The 20,970-nt window shown below is 37.7% G+C and overlaps 1 protein-coding gene across 4 annotated transcripts in view; it reads left to right on the forward strand.

Annotated features, from left to right (window-relative positions):
• DENND5A (DENN domain containing 5A) overlaps positions 1 to 20,225 on the forward strand; it is a gene marked incomplete at both ends in the record, with an annotated part of 58,110 nt that extends 37,885 nt beyond the window's left edge. For 2 of the 4 annotated variants that reach the window (XM_079537006.1, XM_079537007.1), the window contains 15 exons: positions 288 to 438; positions 1,021 to 1,114; positions 4,233 to 4,364; positions 5,018 to 5,170; positions 8,404 to 8,488; positions 9,875 to 9,959; positions 10,982 to 11,110; positions 12,288 to 12,409; positions 13,881 to 14,026; positions 14,497 to 14,615; positions 15,787 to 15,968; positions 16,781 to 16,863; positions 18,071 to 18,194; positions 19,207 to 19,375; positions 20,042 to 20,225. In XM_079537006.1, the coding sequence (XP_079393132.1) occupies positions 288 to 438; positions 1,021 to 1,114; positions 4,233 to 4,364; positions 5,018 to 5,170; positions 8,404 to 8,488; positions 9,875 to 9,959; positions 10,982 to 11,110; positions 12,288 to 12,409; positions 13,881 to 14,026; positions 14,497 to 14,615; positions 15,787 to 15,968; positions 16,781 to 16,863; positions 18,071 to 18,194; positions 19,207 to 19,375; positions 20,042 to 20,225 (1,958 nt within the window). Of the gene's footprint in view, positions 1 to 287; positions 439 to 1,020; positions 1,115 to 3,147; positions 3,256 to 4,232; positions 4,365 to 5,017; positions 5,171 to 6,004; positions 6,110 to 8,403; positions 8,489 to 9,874; positions 9,960 to 10,981; positions 11,111 to 12,287; positions 12,410 to 13,880; positions 14,027 to 14,496; positions 14,616 to 15,786; positions 15,969 to 16,780; positions 16,864 to 18,070; positions 18,195 to 19,206; positions 19,376 to 20,041 lie in introns of all 4 variants that reach the window. The other 2 variants (XM_079537004.1, XM_079537005.1) reach the window with 2 other exon arrangements.
• Between the last annotated feature and the right edge of the window lie 745 nt (positions 20,226 to 20,970).

Consider the following 20,970-nt stretch of genomic DNA (forward strand, 5'->3'; position numbering starts at 1 on the left):
ATAGGAAGCTGAGATTAAGTTCACCAAAGGGTAATTGAGATCAACTATTTTTCTGCATGCTTTGTGTAGAAAAAATGGTTTGACCTTAAGAAGATAAACATCGTTCTCCTTTTGGTGATGATTCTGTGATGCTTTATGTGTTCATGTATTACTTTACCTGTTAGGGTTCATGACAAACTTTTGTCTCCTTAAATTTGAGATCTGCTTTTAATTGAAGAGATGTGATTATAGAGTATCTGTTTAAGATAGATGTTTAATAAAAAATCCTAACTTTCTTACTATTTCAGAGAAATCAATTGAGTTAAGACTAGCAAAAATAGATCACACTGCAGTCCATCCACACTTGCTGGACATGAAAATTGGACAAGGGAAATATGAACTTGGATTTTTTCCCAAACTTCAGTCTGATGTTCTGTCCACTGGACCAGCAAGCAACAAGTAAGTTTGGACAATAGGTTCTGGATCTTTGAGAGATCATAGAAATAGTACTGAAGCAGAGATACTGAAAAGGAAATTCAGTGTTTTCTTTTTTCAAAATGAGAACAGTTCATATGTGTTAATATTTGTGTTGGATATGGCAGATTTTTTTGATTTTGTTTTAAATCTAGACTTCTAGAAGGAAATTTACCTTAGAAAACCCCATTATAATTGGGATAGTCCTGAGTGACATTTCGCTGCTGTTGGTATAAAAGCAAATCTTATTGGAACTCTGTTAAGAGCTAGCCAATGTATTAGGATATCTTCATATAGAAACTTCATTTAAAGAGGAAGAAGGTGTAAGCTTTCACTGGATATCATAAAGAAATGGAAAAGTACAGCACAAATGTATGTAGTACGATTTTCTGGGTTACTCTGGTTGCTCAAGGTTGGTTGCTTCTACTGAGATTTTGTGTGCATTTGCAGCTGTGCTTTGTCTTCCACAGTTGTATTCAACATACAATGAGACAAACCCTGTATTTTCCCATTCCCCTTCCCCTTTACCAGCTCTTGACGTTTGCTGACAAAGTCCTCTATCTGTAGGTGGACAAAGAGAAATGCTCCTGCACAGTGGAGGCGGAAGGATAGACAGAAGCAACACACAGAGCACTTGCGTCTTGACAACGATCAGAGAGAGGTAAAAGCTATAGAGACCTGATTTTATTTTTATTTCTAGTTTTTTGGGTTTTTTTTCCTAATTGCCTGAATAATAGTCTGTAACATTCATGGAAAGTCTATACGGTTACTTAGAGTTTATCTCTGCTTTTCCATATTTGTACAAATGATGTACTCCATCCTTAGCAAACCAAAATGACTTAGTTTCTGAATTCTAAAATTTTGGCCATTTTTACTCCCATCTCATGACAAATTTTTTCATCCCCAACACAGGTTAGCTCCTTGATAATGCTGTCATGCTCACTGAAGTTTTTTAAAAAGGGTGGGAGAATTAATGAAAAGACTTTTAGTCATCTATTTCCTGTTTATACGTAACTGTGTATTTGATAGAGGAAAAATAAGCACCTCTGGAGTGTGGTTTATTCCATCCTAAAATCAGAAGTATTGTCTTATGGAATTGCGTGTTTCTTTATGTGAACCATGAAGAATGTCTTAAGGTGACAAATTGACATGCAACCTTATGCTAAGGTGCAGGAATGTGGACCCCAGCAGTACCATTGGGTTTGTGTCTGCTGATTTTTTACATCACACGGTCTATAGGTATTAGTTCTTTTGTTTGATTTTACAGTGGGTCTTGTATTCAAAGTGTTTCACCATGGTATGTACTTCTCCCTACTCTGATTTGTTGAGGAAAGAAAGCATTCACTATGAAAGGAAGAGACTGGAGGGGGGCTACTGCTGCACCATTGCAGCGTTTCTCTGAAGACATCTTGCCAGCTCTACTTGGATGTAGTGCACTTACAGAACAGCAGCCAGCACTGTATAGAGATAGCAAGTGGGTTTTGGAGCTGAATGGCTGTATTGGCAGCGCAGAATGCTGATGCTGACATAGCCATTTTTGAAAAAACGACTTCTCTCATCACTGCTCCTACAGCAGACATTGCTTTTCTATGTGGTGAAGGCATTTTGAAAGATCTGGGTGATTTGGACTCTTAGAGTACGGTTTCTGTTTCGTATGGTACAATCTGTAAGCTGTTACGCTGGATGTTGGTGTAAGGGTGATTGTAAGAATAACCTATTTTAAAAATGTCTGAATTGATTTGTGCTTAGTAACCCCGAATACTTACTTTTTCTTAAAAGTATGTAGTTTATTGAAGATAATATGCTCTTGCATTGTTCAGTGTCTTCAGAAAAGCATCACTTGGAATTTTAATGTAATCTTGCATCTGTTAGGTTAATGTTGAAATGAAATAATTTCTTTGTTCAGTTTCATGTTTTATGGTAGTGGTGAGTTTAATTGCCCTTCTAGTGTTACTTATTTCCAGTGTTTTCTCATTGGTTTGTGAAAGCTTTAATCAAGTGACCGTGCACTGGAAGAATGCCTGTGTGATGAAAAAAGCTGCAAGTAATTGCTGGTTTTGCTCAGATAACTCAAAAGTATTTTTAATATAGAATTTGCAGAAGTGAGCAATAATTGATTTGTAACCTCATTATTGCTTTTGAAATTTTAATGTTTAGCACATGTGAACTTAGGAGATTTTAATTAGGTAATTGCAAAGATAAAAGGGCTTTATGCTGTACTTGTTAATTACGTTACACTGCTTGAATGTTCACCCCTTTCCCAGGTGAATCGGAGACTTTCATATTAAGCCCAAAGAATGGGGAGGGAGCTCTTCTGAGATAAATGCTGAGGATCAGGCTTAAGCAGGAGGCAGCGGTTGCAGAATGCAGTGTTGCAAGTCTTAGACAAATTGAAGTTTTGAGACAGTCAATGAATATCCATTTCAGTGAAGCTTTGTGGCTTCTAAGTTGCAAATATTTGTACACAATAGAGGGCATAGTTTACACCAATCTAACGATTGAACATCAAGTCGTGTTCTTTCCTTTCAGCTTTGTTACTTATTATGTTTATTGCCTTGGGAATTCTGCACTGTATTATGTCTTCATTCTTTTCTCCTTTTCTGTTTTGCATGCTTGCTTTTGTTACTTCATACGTGCTTACCAATGTACTTTACATGGTTTCTTTGGCTTTTTGCTACCGACTTGTCCTGCCAGCACCTGGACTTTTCCATGCCAGAGCTTCAGTTGCAGTTATGTTTAGACTGGGACCAGCATGATTGGCCCTTCATGCCCTCTATAAAATCTGTGTCAGAACATTATCTGGTATGTCAAGTGCACAATACGAATGTAAGCATAGTTCTGGATAAAGATGCATAGTTTTTATCAGCTCTTCAGTGCAAGGCTGGAAAGGGAGTGATTTCGCTTCTTTGCTAAGGTTGCATCGTGTTTGGTAAATGAATTTGACTGTTAGCTGACTTTTCAGTTGATTGTTATTTCAGTGTAAGCTAAAGTTCATACTAATCTGAAATATGTACTAATCTTGAGTATTCTGTCAGTGCCTGTATGGGATCTTATCTTTTATTCACAGCTAGCTATGCTCCATCCACTCTGTCATCAGCAGTTTTTCAAAACATTTATCAAATTGTCCTCTCTGAGATAAAAACAATGGTAACACCTTGATGTAGAAACAGGAGCAGTGTTGCTCTTTCAGATACAATCCAGAAGATGATTTTGCTCGAAACACAGATGATTCACAGCTGAAATGCTAGTAGCATTTTTCAGCTGCTTCGTCAAAGCCTGAGATAGTGGGCAAGAAACAAGAGATCTGCAGAAATGAGTACAGGTTTCAGGTGTCGTCAAAGTCCAGGCAGAGTTTTCTTGCAGTTCACCTCTAGACCACAGTCTGCCATTTGCATTGTCTTGGTCTGGGTAATTATTACGAGCTTGTATTTTACAGAAGGAAAAAAAAAAGTTGTAACTGTTCTCAGTATAGAAGAGATTCACTGAATTTCTATGCATCTAAATATCCTTGGCAGTTTGTATTGTGTTTTTGTTGTTCTGTAATGTGTGTTCTAATACTAGTTAACGTAAGTGGAGATTTGATCTCCAGTGAAATTACACATTAAGAGTCCCTGCCCAATGTTATGCTGAATATAAAGAAGGGACTCTTCTGGAAGAGACTATGATCTGTTCCTCCTCATTGTACTGAGCTGGGTTGTAAAGATGGATTTACTTTCTCTTGGTGCGGTAGTCTCACTTGCACTTCTATGTGTTTTTATCAATTTTATGTCCCAATACAGAAGTATATCCAAGAAGCCAGGAACTTGGGCAGCACTATTCGGCAGCCAAAGCTGTCAAACCTCTCTCCATCAGTAATTGCACAAACTAACTGGAAGTTTGTAGAAGGCTTGTTGAAGGAATGCCGAAATAAGGTAACTCAGTACTTCTGTTCTCATATTTGCCTTTTGAGGACCATCTTGTGGGCAGTACATTTGAACTGCCTGCTTTTCTGCCGTGTGTCTCAGCTTTATCTATTTATCCATTTTTTTTGTATAGTAGTGAGAAATTCATGAAGAAAGAACATACTTAAAAATTCAGCTAGGAGAGGAAATTGATCAAATAGACAGACTTACAGTGGAGAAAGTGCAATGATAGATTGAATATTCTGATGAGTCTTTATCATTCTGCTGCCTATGTCTATTTTAGCATATTTGATTTATCACATATGAGACTATATTATTAATCAAGAAAGAATATACCAAAAGTGGAATTTGTCATGAAAACATAGAGCTGTATTACAGGGTCTCACTGCTTGGCAGTTAGTATGTCAGATTTTGGCCCGCTGTTCTGGTTATTCAGATTACTCACCCTTGTGAGAAAGTTGGCTCAACAGCAATCAAAACTGGTGCTGCCGTGGCTTGGAAAAAGGATAAAAGAAATGAAGTCCAGCACAAATTACTACATATGCTCAGTTATCCTACCAAATCATTGTTATTGTATGTTCCCTTGTTTATTTAAGAAATGTGAGTGATCTTAGAAGATCCTTTGAAAAGAACTAACTCTCTTTTGCTCTGTCATTTTCAAGACCAAGAGGATGTTAGTTGAAAAAATGGGACGAGAAGCTGTGGAGCTAGGTCATGGTGAAGTGAATATCACAGGTGTAGAAGAGAATACCCTGATAGCTAGTCTGTGTGACCTCTTAGAAAGGATATGGAGCCATGGTCTGCAAGTCAAACAGGTGAGAACCAAATATTCTTGCATGTTCCATGGCATACTTTCATAAATTCAGACTTTTCTGTTTTCAGAAGATACCTAGTGTGTGTATATAGATGTATTAAATACTTGACACCTCTAGCATTTTTCAGTATCAGTCAACAGTCTGTTATGTATCAGTCTGTCTCAACATTCTGCTCTGGGAAAGGTGCAAACACACATGTAGATGTGTTCCATAGGTGACTTTTTAAAAGACTTTCTTTCCATTTTACCTGTTTGTTTTGTTTTGTGATGGTGGTGGTGGTTGTTTCTAATAGAACAGTAAATAAAAATAAATCTGTGTTCTTAATACTTCTGTTATTGAAGTGGCTTAGGATTTAATGCAATGTATGCTAAATGCGTTGTTGGTAGGATGTGGTATGGGAACTTTATTTTGTGAAGAGTCATTTGGTTTTTAAAAGTAAAAGCTATGCTATTTTGTTGATGAACGGTCTAGAGATAGTTAAAACCACTAATTGGAAGGGTTGCTTTTCATGTGAAACAAGTAGCTGGTTGTCACTTAGTGGGATTAGGTGGAGTTTTACTGGCCTTTATCCTCTCCTCATTTGTACAAATGCATAACAAGGAAAGTAATGATTTGTAACATTTCTCTTTCCTTTTTCTTTTCCTCTTTTTTAAAAACAAAAAAAGTATTTGCAGAATAAGTACATAATCCAGACAACTGTAATTCAGTATTTCTTTCCCGAGCACTCAAACACCAGTGTTTAAATCTGCTCTCCTTCAGACTTTTATAGCATTAGTTTCTCTATGTGAAGATTTATCATGTGACTCTCTCCCTTCCCTCTTGTATATTACTTAGGATAGAAGCTGTACTGCTTTCGTCTTAGAAGACAGAGCATCAGTATACTCTGCTTCAACTCAGATTTGGGCCTTTCAGACCACCAGACGGCCAACCCTACATAAGGTTATTGCTTTGGATTGATTGCAGATGTTGGCAAACAGTGCTGAATGGTGGAATAAATAGAGTGATGGAATATAATAGAGGCCTGATGGAGGAAGTGCTGTGTGTCTAATACTATGATCCACAGTATAAAAAAAAACGCTACTCATTCTCTGTGTAGTCTGGCCTTTATTAAATATTCAAAGCTGGCTGTTTCATACATTGATTTTTACTTTATTTTTCGATAGTGAGCCAAGGAAGACTCTTCTTTCTCAATTGATGATAGTAATGAGGATGGTTTTTCCTTCTACCAGTCCTTGCTTTTACCTCTTCCCTCCCGATGATCCCTTGCCGTCCAACGCTTTTTACCTACTGATTTTTTCCACATGCAAAGTGAATCTGCAACTTCCTTTGCCCAAAGCAGTGTGGGGGGAGTTGTAGAAGACCTTGATTATTCCCTTGCCTGTTTTCTGTCCCACTGCTTTCCTTAGGCTGTCTTCCTTTCCCCTTTAGAAATAGTTGACATCATCATTGCTATTTGAAGTTAAAGGAGAGTAACATGATGGTAAAGGAAGTGAGCAGATATATACTGCATGAGTTCTTACATTCATCATGATTGTTGACATCTATTTGCTGCAGGATCCTTTGTTTGCTGCTTTATGTGATCTGTTGCAGTTCTCTTTGCCATGGCAGCAAGATGCTGAATACTAGACTGTGCATGTGTATGTTTATTCAAATAAACATCATTTTCAATGTAACCATTCCCTGGTGATATTTTCATAGTCTCTTTTTATATTTTTATAAGACTCACAGTTTTTGGCTTCCCGTGTTGGATCTGTCAGGTATTGAGGCGCTGAGCTTCTCTGAACTCTTTTGATAACTTCACCACTAAATGCATATTTTTAATATATTTCTCTCAACACAGATGTAAAAGGGCAATTTCTGCTTTACCTTCTAGAGACATGTTGCTTCATTTTGGGGTAGATGTAATGTCTTGAAATAAGCCCTTAGTAGTACTGTAGAGAGCTGTGGGATTGAACTGGTTGAAGATTAAAGATTTAAATTTATTGTTATTTTTTAACTTTAAGAGTTGAATTATAATTACAGCATTTCAGGAAGATACTCGCATGATTTCTAGATGACATTGATAGTACTGAATGGGCAACTCTTGCTTTTCTGTCATGGTTTCTTTCTGCACAAGGTTGTAACTAAAAGCCTGGCTTTATAATGACTGTTTTTCTGAAATGCATAATTGCTAAACATTTCCACCTAACATAGTAATTTAGGAAGATAATAGCTAATAGTAAGGAATTTCCTTTGTGTATTAGTGCAATTCATGTGCTGGAGGGGACCCTGCTCAATTAATGTTGCTTTCTGTAGCTTTGATACCTTCGATTTATCATGCAAAATATTTTAGGATAAGTCCAAGAATCTTAAAAATTTGTCCATGAAAAATTTCCTGCCTTCTATTTTAAGCCCCCAGAGGTTGAAGGAAGCAACATAATGTGCGGGATGCAACTTTTAGCATTATCTGTCAGATTTGTCTTGACCTAAATACTGCATCCCTGACTTTAAAGTTGTTTTTATAAAGTACGGAACTGCAGCCTGTCTTACTGACCAGCTCTTGTTGCCTGTCTTGTGGTTGTTTGTTTTTTCTGTGTGTGTGTGTGTGTGTGTGTGTGAGTTGTTGGATTTTTGTTGTTGTTTGTTACTGTGTTTGTAATTGTCCAGGTTGTTTGCTTGAAATTGAGGGAGATCTTAGGAGATTCTGAAAACTGACAACATGCACCTGTAGCCCTGAATTACCTTGATGGGAACAGTTGTGCAAAAGACAAAAAACTTGGTGTGGGTATGAGATAGTTTACTCAGGCTGGTTCTGTGTCTCTTGCCAGCACGCTGCTGGAGGTGCAGGGAGGAAGAACTGCATAAGAGTGGTGACTTTGTCTCAGACTGAAAATTCTGCTTATGCATTAAGTTTTATAAGGCTTCAGATGTTTTCATCTTATGTCAACAACCAGGGACAAATGAGGCTCAGCTGACTTTTCTCTGTTATTGGAATCATTAGACCCCGATAGTTTTTGACTTTGCTTTTCCTTCTCATCCTCTTTACAGCTCCCAAGCACCTGCAACTTTTGTCTTTTTGTGTTTGTTTCTAAATCAATGAGGACAAACGTATTTGAAGCTGTTCCTTTCTATGATGATTTAAACTTTTTTATTCAGCTAGTTTTATTCAGCTAGTAGTTGTTTTTTTGTTTTTTTTTTTTTTTTTTTAATTGAGATCCCGTATGTCACAGTAACTAATATATTTTTAATTTTAGGGGAAGTCTGCTTTGTGGTCTCATCTGCTACATTACCTTGAAAACAGGCAGAGGAAAACAACATCAGGCAGTTTCAGTACCTCAGGTAAGATTAGCTTCTACTAGAAGATGATAATAAAAAGAAACAACGACTAAGATCTGCTTGCAGATTTGCACTGTGCAAATTGTTTCCCTGGACATAGCCTTCACTTAATGTAACTGAATCAAGCATTCTGTTTGCCACAGAATTAATATGGACATGATGTATTGTCTCAGTACATCTTGTGAAAAGTAAACTTATTTGGATTGAGCCTACTTATTTGTGATTGCAGTATTCAGACACCAGGAATATCTGGTGCTTCAGAGATGCATTAAAGTGAATCTGCTCCAGTGTAACATCCTCTGTATGAGTCCTACTGACTGCCTGATTGGCAAACTATATTGTGCATAGAAGGGGTTAGGGGAACATGTGGAAGCACAGAGTTGTGTTGTACTGTATTTAAAAAAAAAAAAAATAAAAATAATTACAAAATTCAAAGCACGCTTAAGAAATGCATTGTGAGATTTGACATAAGTGTTGTATTAAAAGTAATATTGCACATAATATCCGTTGGTTATGTTTCCTCAGTTGGAGACATAAGGTATAATTTATGGACAGAATAATGGATTTTTATCAGGTTTTGGATTTCTTTTTTTTTTTTTTTTTAAAGTTGCTTTAAGCAAATTGCTTAGCAGGGCTAGCATGCCCAAGGCCCTGAAAATATTAGGGTCTCCTGAGTGTCCCTTGTTCTTGCACACAGGGCTTTTTTTTTTTTTTTTTTTTTAATATCAGATGAAAGGTAGCACCAGTCTTAGGGTTTTTTTTACTATTAGTGAATCAGGTTTGGGGAATGTAATATGTGGCATGATTCTAGAGTGAAATTTGACCAGAGTAGTAATGTTGCTTAAAACGCCAAACGTGCTAGTTTAAAAGCTAGTGGTGTTACAGGAGTGTGCAGATTGGTTGCACGTACAGTTGTGGTGTACAGAGTAAAATACACTGAACATAGTTTTCAAGTCTCAGCATTGCCTTTCGGTTTGACCATGTGGGAAGAAAATACAGTAGTCTGTAAAAAAATGCTACTTGACTGGTATTTGTTTTAACCCAGTTGCTGTCATACCAGTTTCAGCTGAACCAGATCTCATTAATGTGTTAATGCTCAGCATGTGCTGATCTGTGTGAGCATCTTTTCTAGATATCATACTCTCTTTTCATTAGTAATGGAAATATGCTATGATATCTTTGCAAAGCTGTAGATCAGCAGAAAGAAAAAAATGCAGTAGGGACCACTACTTATGAGTCTTAATTTTAAACTTAAGTAAGCAAAAACGAACGACAAAGAAACCTACCCTTTTCTACATGCAACTTGGTATTAATTTACCTTTTCTGTATTAATTTAAGAATATTTAGGTGGATTTCTACTAACAAGAGATTCTGTTCTTTTGGATCTAGGAATACTTCTTGATTCAGAAAGAAGAAAGTCGGATACCAGTCCAGGCATGTCACCTCTCAGGATCTCTCTGGTCCAGGATATGAGGTGAGTTTGAGTTATTAAAAGCAGTGCAGATGGAAAAAACTCCAAGAAATGTGCATACATTTGTTTGTGCATCATGTTTACTGTATTGGAAAGGCCAATACACCAAAATAGGGAAATGTGGGTGGAAACCTGCTGGAAACATTTTGAAAGTCTGTAGTGCAGCCTTCTCACTGACTTCTACAAAAGCATATTTCATACTGAGGAGACTTGACATTGTACTAGCTACTAGTTTATAGAAGTATCCTGAATCAGTTTTTGTCCTTTCATAATATTCCGTATTTATTTCCATAGAGACATGAGTGTAACGTATGTATTTTCCTAATCATTTCCAAGTTGACGTGCATAGCTTTGAGCTAAATCTTGCTTCTGAGTGAAGAAAGCATTCTAAAGAACATGTTTAATGTAAATTAAAAAAAAAAAAAAGAATTTGTCTAACATTAACTGTTGTAGTATGAATAAGCATGCATAACTGCCTTCTGCTACGTGTCCTTTTTTCAGCACATCAAAAAACAAGATGCAGAACTTCTAGATTCAGCTTGAAGAACTTTTTTGTTTGCCAACACTTTTTTACTTTTCTACTTTCTTTTTTTTTTTTTTTTTTTTTTTTTTAGGAAGGAGTGAGTTGAGGTGTTTCAGGGGTCCTGCTTGTCTTTTCAAAGCATACCCTTTGTGTGTTTTATGTTAGAAAAGCTGTTTTTGAGCATCGAAAGACAGTATTTACTTTTCCAAAGCACACTGACGTAAATCTTGCAGTGATCAGGTCCTTAAATCATGTGAGGCAATGGGAATGCTTTAGAATTTTGTTAATAGGGTACTTTGCAGTTTTTTCCTTTTGAGATTCTTATTCTTTTCCAGCTAGATATGCAAAGAATTGAGCTATTGTTGAATATTAAGGTGACCACATTTCTTTTTCCAATAGTTTACCTGGTATTTTGCATTCTTGGTAAAATCCCTTTTTCGGCCTAGCTTGGTTCAAAGAGCTTTGAAAATTCTGGGTAATGTTTTTTGTTTTCTTCTTTCAGGCATATCCAGAACATCAGTGAAATCAAAACAGACGTTGGCAAAGCCAGAGCCTGGGTTCGTCTCTCTATGGAAAAGAAGTTGCTCTCTAGGCATCTGAAACAGCTGCTTTCAGATCATGAACTCACAAAGTAAGATGGTTTATCTTGAGCAAAGCTTTTAAAAATTAATTCTATTTCATTATTTGACTTTGCAAACCCTGAAATGCCTGTTCTTTCATCTGCTTAGCAGTGTGAAGAAAGAATGGCAAAGACCAGCCTTTTATGTGTGTCTCTGTACTGGTAGTGTATGAGCTGTTTGGTCAGGATGATGTAATACTGGGGTTCTTCAGCTACGTAATCAGTTCTGTCAGCTGTAGACTTTCTGCAGCTTTGAGCTGAGAACTTGAAAAATTGCTAGGGGCTCAGGGCTTAGTTCTAAACTCAACTACTTTGCTGAGCCAAGGTTTTATCTTGGTCCTCTTTCTGCAACTGTGGAGAGTACTGCTTTGCTTTCCTTTGATTGTCCTTTTTCCCAGTGCATGATGACAGTGAGCAGTGATCTTTTATGATTATTGACCAATACTATTACTATTTATGGACTGCATAATTAACAGAAATAGTGGTGGCTGTCATATGCAACTGAGCAACTTCAAAAAGTATTTTCCAATCAAAATTAGTGCTTGTAATTTCTTGTAAAATCTTGTCAAGGTTTCACAGTTGCCGGTCTTGCAGTTAATTCTCTAATTTGATTGAGTAATATATATAAGTTTGTTTCCATTTACAATGCATTTTTTCTGCACAGGGTCTATTCTAGTGAGAGAAGGCTACAGAGCTACATCTTTTGATATTTCCTTGTAAAAGAAGTTGCAGTTCTCTGTCGTGTTGCAGTCCTTGCAAAGAATTTGTAACTCAGGACTGAGAGAATAGTAGGAGTTGAAGCCACCTCAGCATGCATATGATTTTGGATCTCAGGAGCTCTAAAGTTTATAGATTTTTGGCTGTCTCATTGTTATTTTTCTAAAGACAATTAAAAGGAGCATTAGATTCATCTTTTTTTTTTTCTTTTTCTTTTTTTTTTAAGTATACCCACAGACCTTGCTTTCAAGTGGAGTCAAGTAGTGTGGAACATTGGTCTGATGACTTGGAGATTTCAGACTTAATGTCTGCCTAGTTTGGCATATTGAATTGTGTTGTCCCTACAAGTATCATTTTTCATTTGTAATTGCTTGCACATTCCTCATAGTTTACCTGATAAATATGCATAACAGAAAACATTTCACTACAAGAATCCTGTTACCATGACAGATGATTTGTTTTGCTTTGTCAGAAAACTCTACAAGCGTTACGCATTCCTCCGCTGTGATGATGAGAAAGAACAATTCTTATATCATCTCCTGTCATTCAATGCTGTTGATTACTTTTGCTTTACCAATGTTTTCACAACAATCCGTAAGTATTTGCTTTCCCCGGAGCTCTGATCTCCAGAATTATTTGAGTGATTACTCAGATTTATAAACAATTCTGAGCAATGTTCCTTCACGTAGTTGTTGTGTTTTCTTTCTGGTATCTGTGTACTCTGTTGCTGTTTCTGCAATGCTTTCTGCTGGGCAGTAGTGTTCTTTCCATGTGTTGCCCAAGGCATTTATTTCTAACTTGGTAAATACACACTGAGGATCGCACCAGAACTCTGCAACATAGAACCTTGCTAATAAGATAGCATAAGGAAAAAATTTAGCAAGGCTTATAAAATTGAGGGTGGATCTATGTGAGAGCATCCTTCAGTCCCCATGGTAAGAGCTATCCTTGTATGTTTGTTACAATACGTGTTTGTGTGTATGAAAGACAAAACAAGCAGAGAGGTAAGCAGAATAGTTTTTGATCTTGTGGGCAGGTGCTGGACAGGGCTACAGTCTGGTCTGCTGGATGTTCTCCAGTTGTTTCTTTAAGACTGTCAGCACAGCAAATTAAAAAACATCTTAATTCACTCTTTAATGCCACAAGCATCAAACTTGTAAGAAAATCTAACCACCAAGTGCTTTCTTGAGGACGCTGACAGCTGAAGAAATGTTGAGGGAGAAATGTATTAAATACTTCAGCTGAAAAGCCCTAACTCTAATCCATTTATGCACTGTAAAATAAAGGCAAATGGCCAGGAAACGCATTGACTATTCAGGTAATTGGGTTTTGTTACAAAAATAGTTTGGTTAATAGGGAGCCATGTATGAGATACTGCGTGATTGAAGGGCATATGTATTTCCTTCTGTTTTCTGAGTCAAAGAAGGGGCTGTAACTTAGGCACTGGTAGACCAGGGGACCTGAAATTTTGGATGTGTGTGGTGAAAGGGAGAGAAACTATATTGAGTTTTATAATGAAAACATCTTCAAGTTAGCATAATTAAGAGCAATATGGCACTTAGAAACTTGCAGTGTTATAATGGATTTTCACTGTCACTGTTTAGCCACAGTACTGGATGCTTCTGTAGGCAAGCCCTGTAAGTAAAAGATTTGGTTATTAGCTGGGTGGTATGTGTGCACACACACACAATTTGGAGCTGGGCATGTAGTCCTGGCTATATGGAGACTGTCCTTACTTGCTCCTATCTAAGCTGGATACAAGTAACTATCTTCATGACTGCTAAATGGAAAATAATGTGGGACAATGTCCCATCCGTATTGCTTCTGTCATTTGATGGTGTTTTGCTATCAGCTATACTTCTTGATCACTGTTTCAATTGTCAATCAGTCTTTAGCGAGCAAGTGTTAGTGTGATTAAATAGGAACTCTTACATTTGTATGTTTTGCTTTGTTTTTAATGTTTCATGGCAGTGCAGGATTACCATATCTTTTTTCTATTCATTAAAGAGGTTCCATAATTATCCTTTTCCCATTTCAGAAGTGCTATTTTTTCTTGTGTTTGCAGTGATACCATACCATATATTGATTGTTCCTAGCAAGAAACTTGGTGGCTCCATGTTTACAGCCAATCCTTGGATATGTATCTCAGGAGAACTGGGTGAAACAGGAGTCTTGCAGATTCCCAGGAATATATTAGAAATGACTTTTGAGGTATGTATTAAACCATATAAGAATGCTTTAAATGTTCTTTTTATTCAGTTCTTAACTCTCCCCTTGCAGTGTCATCTTAATGTACTTTTTGTATCTGTGGTCTGTATGTGGTTAGTCACACATACCTCCTGTGCCTGTACATAGCAGATTTTATCTATAGATAACACCATGCTCAGATAAATTGACTGATTCCTTACTGTGTTGATAGGTAAGATTTCTGAAAAGATGTCGTTTATCTGAAACTTTCTGCTGATCAAAGCAGTATTAAAAGAGCCAAACACAACGAAGCAACAATGAACAAAAACAAATAAAGCAGCTCATCCTTAAAAAGCTCAGAATCAGTCGTGCAGTCAGGAAAGGAGAGCTGTGTTTCTGATGGCACATCTCAGCATGTTCTCCAATAGTTTACTTATTCAGCATACCGCTCTCTCCTTCTGTTTACTCTGACCAATTCTTTGTTTAATTTGCAGTGCCAGAACTTGGGAAAACTGACCACGGTGCAAATAGGACATGATAATTCAGGGCTGTATGCCAAGTGGCTAGTGGAGTATGTTATGGTCAGAAATGAAATAACAGGGCATACTTACAAGTAAGTATCATCCTGACATTTCCTGTTGGGTAAGTAGAATTTATGCAGGAAGGTGGTATAGACGGGCTTGTTTGCTTAGAAAGGTCTTATCTGCTGGGACTCCATCTACAGAAGCTGCTACCTGAAGACGTATAAAGGTCATTTAGCTTCTGGCATTAAACAAATCATGACTCTTACAAAATTAAACAGAGTTTTCAGTTTGCACATGCTCTTGTCTACCCTCCAAGCATCGGTGGAGAAGATGAGTTCACTGTTGTGCATCTTTAAAAGAACATGCTGTGAGCCCAAGGGAGAAATAGCAAGTTAGAGCTTGCTGCTTGCCAAACATGGGTGGTGTTTTGAATTAAGGTTGAGCTTTCTAATTGTTAGAGAGGAAAACTTGAACACAAGCTGTAACACAGCGGCTAATGAGTGTTTGCTCAGTGAAAGTAAGGGAACAAGATTTACAGTTGGAATTTAAACTCGTTTGTGTTAAGTGCAGCATGGTTTGATGCCTTGTCCTTTGTTTAGAGAAACTGTCAGGCTCATGTTGAGGAGAAGCTGGTGGATAGGTCCACTCTGTTCTTCATGAGAGCTTGTTTGTGATTAAATGAAGAGGCAAGATTATGTTTTTGGATGCCATTCAGTTTTCTGATTGGGCAAATTAAACAGACGTCAACACTGGTTCTCAGAAAGTGCTGATGAGCTAGTGAGCACAAGTGCTTTCTGGTGTCTGACATGATATCCCAATTTCAATACATGTGTTGGTGATCTGGTGTGTCAGTATATGTTGTTGGTTTCTTTTTTTTGTAGCTTGCCTTCTGTGTTAAGTATTCCATAAAAGCATGGCTGTATTTGCCACCCATCAGTACTTGGTAGTGGGTCTTCCATTTCTTTCCTCCATAGCCCCCAGATCAAGCACTGCATGTAAGACATGAGACAAATGCTGGCACTGTTTACAGGTTATCTGGTGCCAAAATTGAGATGAACACGGAGCAGAAAAACTGTTTTACTTTTGCTCCCCCTGCTGGCAAAAACCAGATCAAATAATTTGTTCATTTGTTTGATGAGTGAAGTATTTCTAATAACAGTATTAGCAGAATTTGGATTTTGTGCACTGCACTTGAAAGTCTTTGGCATGGAATTGAATCTGGATTTGGACTCAATCCAAATATCTGTTCTTTGTTCTCAGGTTTCCCTGTGGAAGGTGGCTTGGAAAAGGAATGGATGATGGCAGCTTAGAGAGGATCCTGGTGGGAGAGCTGCTGACATCCAACACTGAGGTTGATGAGCGGCAGTGTCGAACCCCTCCTTTGCAGCAGTCACCAAGCATGATCAGAAGATTGGTCACTATATCACCAAACAATAAGCCAAGTAAGTGATGGGGATTGCCTTGTAAGGTCCTGCATTGCTACTTGTGGAAAGCTGCTTGCAACAGAGCTGGAAATTTTCTTCTTGGACAGGACCTGTGAAGCTCACTTAGCACAGCTGATGTGCTCTGAGTGCAACTAAATTCTGAGTTAGAATGGGTTGCTCAGGATTTTAGGCGCTCAGATTCTTAAAGTCTTCAAGTCCAGATGTCTCTGGACTCCGTCTCCAGTGCTTAGCTGCATTGCTGATATTTTCTATTTTGTCCTTCTTTTGTGAAATGAGTGTTAGGGGGGAAAATAGAAATTTGTTGTCATGTACTTCATGGTTGAGAAAGCCTGTTAGTTGTTTCTATTAATGAATATCAGTTTTCTGTTGTTCTTCTTTTATCTTTTTCCTGGTAAGTTGGTTATTTTGCACCCAAGCATACTTGGATTTACAGAAAACTATCACAGAATGTATTTCCAAGATGTCTGTGGTCATAATGAAATATCATTTCCATTTTTCAGCTTTGGGCTTTGGGTCTGAAAATTCATGTAATACATAAATACCATTTCCATCTGTTGTTGTGTTCAAACACCACAGTTATAATTTTGATATTAAAAAAGAAAAACACATCCAAATCTCCATTTCATCTTTCCCCACGGTAAATAAAAGTAGAGCTGGATTTCCATTGCCAGTAAGCCAGCACATTTTCATTAGGTTGGTTCATGTATCTTTTCTGTTTTGTGATATGCACAAGGTTCAATATCCATCATGCACAGGTTCAAGTTTTAAAGTGTTTCTAAAGTGATTGGAAATATTTTTGTATTTTGCAGAGCTAAATACTGGTCAGATACAAGAAGCTATTGGTGAAGCTGTCAATGGCATTGTTAAGCATTTTCACAAGCCAGAGAAAGAGGTGAGGAGTTGTCAGCTGTGTAGTGGCACTCTTGTCTGGAAACTCATACTAGTGTTTGAGAACATACGGTAGTAAAAAAAGTCTGAATGGGATGAACAGCCATCTTTGTCTGAAAATTCCTTAAGTAGAGCAAAAATGAGATACAGAGATGAAGTTGTTGGAGTAGTGTGACATCAGTTATGTCAGTCTTGCTGCTATCTGGAACATTCTGTTAATTGAATGTACTATTCTGGTATCAGAAGTTGAGTGATATTCTGCCTACGATTCTTGCTTGAACCACTGTCAGGAATGGTGAGTTCTGTCTAGATTAAATAATATTTTTTCATCTGCGTTGACTGCTAACAAGGCTTTTTAATGTCTCTTTTGCGTTATCTTGGCTACTTATGAAAAGCCATGGGCCATTTAGAGCAAACCAAAACAAAAAATGACCAAAGAAGGACCAGAAATGCTTTCAAAGACTTCACACTTTTAAGCTGTCTGTGTAATTACTTCAGCTGGCACAGCAGATGTTTCTGGATATAAGCTTAGAAAATGTGCCTTTGTTGAAGAGTCAAACTCCATCTTTTCTGAGAAGTAGCAGTACAGTGCTGGCTACCATATATGTATCCCTTGGAGGTTATCAGTATTTGCATGTGAATCTTTCCATTCGTTCTGTGCCTACCTTCCATAAGTTCAGCTAGCGCAGCGAATTCATATTCAGTTCAAACTGAATATTGTATTTACACAGTAATCAAGTGAATCATGCACTGGGTTTGCAACCAACTTACCGTGATGTTCTAAAGGAGAATTATTATTTCCCTAAGGTTTAAAATTGCTTTAATTGCTGCTTTTCTTGAAAATCTGAAGCACCTGTTACAATGGACTGGTGATCTTCATTGCTTAGCAAAAGAGGAAAACATCTCCTTAATTTCCTGTACACTCATTACTGTAGGTAAAACTTGCACATTGATCTTCATCTTGACCTTTTTGTGTTTTCATTTGAATATGGTGAGACCCTGAGATGGCTGCCCTTGGTTCTTAAGAAGGTCAGTGCATTTTGGAAAGCTGAGGACTTGTGAGAAATGAGCCATCCTGTCTGGGGTTGTTGTTTGACAGTATACTGTATCTTTGAGTGTCTATTTATTTAAAACCTGGATTAATAAATGCATGTAATCCTTCTGTCTCTAAACTGCCAAACTGAGTTAAGTGCTTTGTGTGTGCTTGGCAGAGAGGCAGTCTGACACTCTTGCTGTGTGGAGAAAGTGGACTTGTTTCAGCTCTTGAGCAAGTATTTCAACATGGATTTAAATCACCCAGGCTCTTCAAAAACGTCTTTATTTGGGACTTCTTAGGTAAGTGTGAGGAAAATATATCAGAATCTGTTTATGTCTTTGAAACATATACATCTGTATTCCTTATCACTGCCACTTTGTCTTAGCTGGTGTGAACAGCATGCTTGTCAGAGGCGTCTCTGCAGCTGAATTGCTGTAAGAGCTCTTATGTCCTTGTATTGTTGAAAGAAGAAAACATCTGTTTTCTGCCAGAGTTGACAGTGTATTGGCACTGTAATTGGCATCTGTCTTACTAGTACTGGTAGTGTAAAACAAGATTCCCTTGTGTGGATGTTTTCAGTGAGATGGGGAATTGGCATACGGTCACACAGCGCAGCACTGCTAAAGCAATAAATCACACTTGTGAGAGATTGAGTCATCTTATAAAGCAGAAGACATCATTCTTGTGCTATTGGTCCTACTGGATGTTGCAATAAGGGTTTTATAAGCATACACGTTTTTTAAACAGAGGTCTAATTCCTTTGCCCTAGAGCTGAATCAGTCAACTGAATACACAGAAAAGGAGTTGCTCTTTAAATAGTATTTCTGTGTTTTGCATAGGTATTTTAACATTAGTCTTCTCCTTGTATCGTTACTGCAGCCCATCAGAATTCAGTAGATACTAGAATCATGTTAGAACTGTGCAGGGAAAGGGAAGTGGAATTCCAGTTTTACACACGAGGAACACAGAACCAAATCACACAGGAAAAAAACAAAAAGGGCCAACAGTGCTTGGACATAATCACCCAGGAAATTCAAGGACAAGCTATAAATCTAAGCCTTTGAGCTTGAATTGTACCCTCCATGACCCTGATATTTGTGCTGATTTGCTACCTCTCAGATGTGGGCATTGGGCAGTATTGTGAATTTGTAAGCAAGCTTATGGGGAAAGCATTATAAAGTGAGGTATTTTTAAATGTGGTCATCTAAATGTGAAGGTCAGGTGCCTGGTTACTTTATTCCAAGCACTGGAGCTATTTTAGGATCCTGCGTATGCTGATGATACTCGTTATCTCCCACCATTCTTTTTAAGAAAAAGCACAAACATATTATGAGACCCTTGAACAGAATGAAATGGTCCCGGAAGAGAATTGGCAGACAAGGGCCAGGAATTTCTGTCGCTTTATCACTGCTATCAACAACACTCCTAGAAACATTGGGAAGGATGGCAAGTTTCAGATGCTGGTGTGTCTTGGAGCCAGGTATGAAGAAACTGTTTTTTTTAAATAATAGTTTAATAAAATGAAAAAATATGTTATAAAATGTACATTAGTAAGGTAAAGCCACAGAAGTGCTGGGTTTTGAATTTTAGTTATTACTTCTGAAGTACTTTGTAACCAAAGAAGAGTCAACTATACCCTGAATTCCTATGAATGTGAAGTACAGGAAATCGTAGATACACAGATGAATATTGAATTGCTGGGCAACTGAGACATGAGAGAAGGGCAGCAGGCCATGTGAGTAGCCTGCCTGCCTCTCCTAGCTGGCAAGGTTGGAAGATAAAAGCAGGAAACCATGAATCAGTGGGGCTTCTTCCTTCCTGGCTGGGTGAACTTGTCACTACTCATTAAAAGGCAATGGAGCAGGCCAATAACACTGGGCTTGCCTGGGACTTCCAGGTTGCTGGGAACCGTATCTTTTGATACGAGGAGTGGAAAGCCTGGAAATGCTTGTTTTGCATGAAGATGTCCCCTTCTGAAACAAGTGCCAGCTGATTACTCCCCCCTTCTCCACCTTATAATAATACATGGAGAAAATGGTAAACCTATCTGGAAGGCAAGGAACAACGGCAACAAAAACATTTCATAAAAAGGAGAAATTAACTTTGCTTTATTTTTATTTCTGTTTCTATATGGCTGCTTTGTCAGAGACCATCTTTTACATCACTGGATCGCCCTGCTCGCAGACTGCCCGATCACAGCACAGATGTATGAAGACATAGCACTGATTAAAGATCACACTCTAGTGAATTCTTTGATTCGAGTGCTGCAGACCTTGCAGGAGTTCAACATTACGCTGGAGGCGTCTCTTGTCAAAGGAATCGATATCTGACCTCTTGTCCCACAAAAAAAAAACAACAAAAACTGTTTAAAACACCACCACCACCAACAACAAAAAAGCAACAAGGAGTGGATCTCGTTAGTATGCAAAAGTTCTGTCTGCCAGTACATTGTATCGTGAACTTGTTCATGGCCCTAAAATGCAACTTGGACTTTTCTTGAAAGAAACTCCAAAAATAGTACAGGCAAATGGATAGAAGCTGTAAACTCAATGTAAAAAAGAGGATTTTGGTATAAATCTATTTTAGAGTTTATTTGCTGATTTGCTTTTTACACACTTTCATGTGAAAGAGATAGAGATGAGTATTGTGCAGCTTATTTTAAAGCTGCAGTATTTCCTTGCCATGGAGAAGGTGCAGTGAGCCTTTCAGCATTCTGTGAACTTGCCTTCAGATATGCTGTATGTCATAGAGCCCAATGTATACACTCCATTTCTGCTGAGAAGGTCATTCTATAGTTTTTAAACTAATATTTTATATATTAACATTATTACCAGTGTTTGATTTTTAACGTGTTGGGTCACTGTTCTGCTGCAAGGGAACTACAAATTCTCATGCGTGCTTTTTAATAGCTCTAAAGCACTGACTTGTCAACAGATCACGTTTTCCTTTATTTTTGTTATCAGTATTATTTTTAGAGAATTCCAGGAGACTGAACCATGAAATGTGCAGAGATTGAAGTAATATTTTTCATATTGGTACACAATTGCACAGAAGAAGTTTAGAATGTTTTTAACT

This window comes from Tetrao urogallus (genome assembly GCF_951394365.1).
Source record: "Tetrao urogallus genome assembly, chromosome: 6".
Lineage (NCBI taxonomy): Eukaryota > Metazoa > Chordata > Aves > Galliformes > Phasianidae > Tetrao > Tetrao urogallus.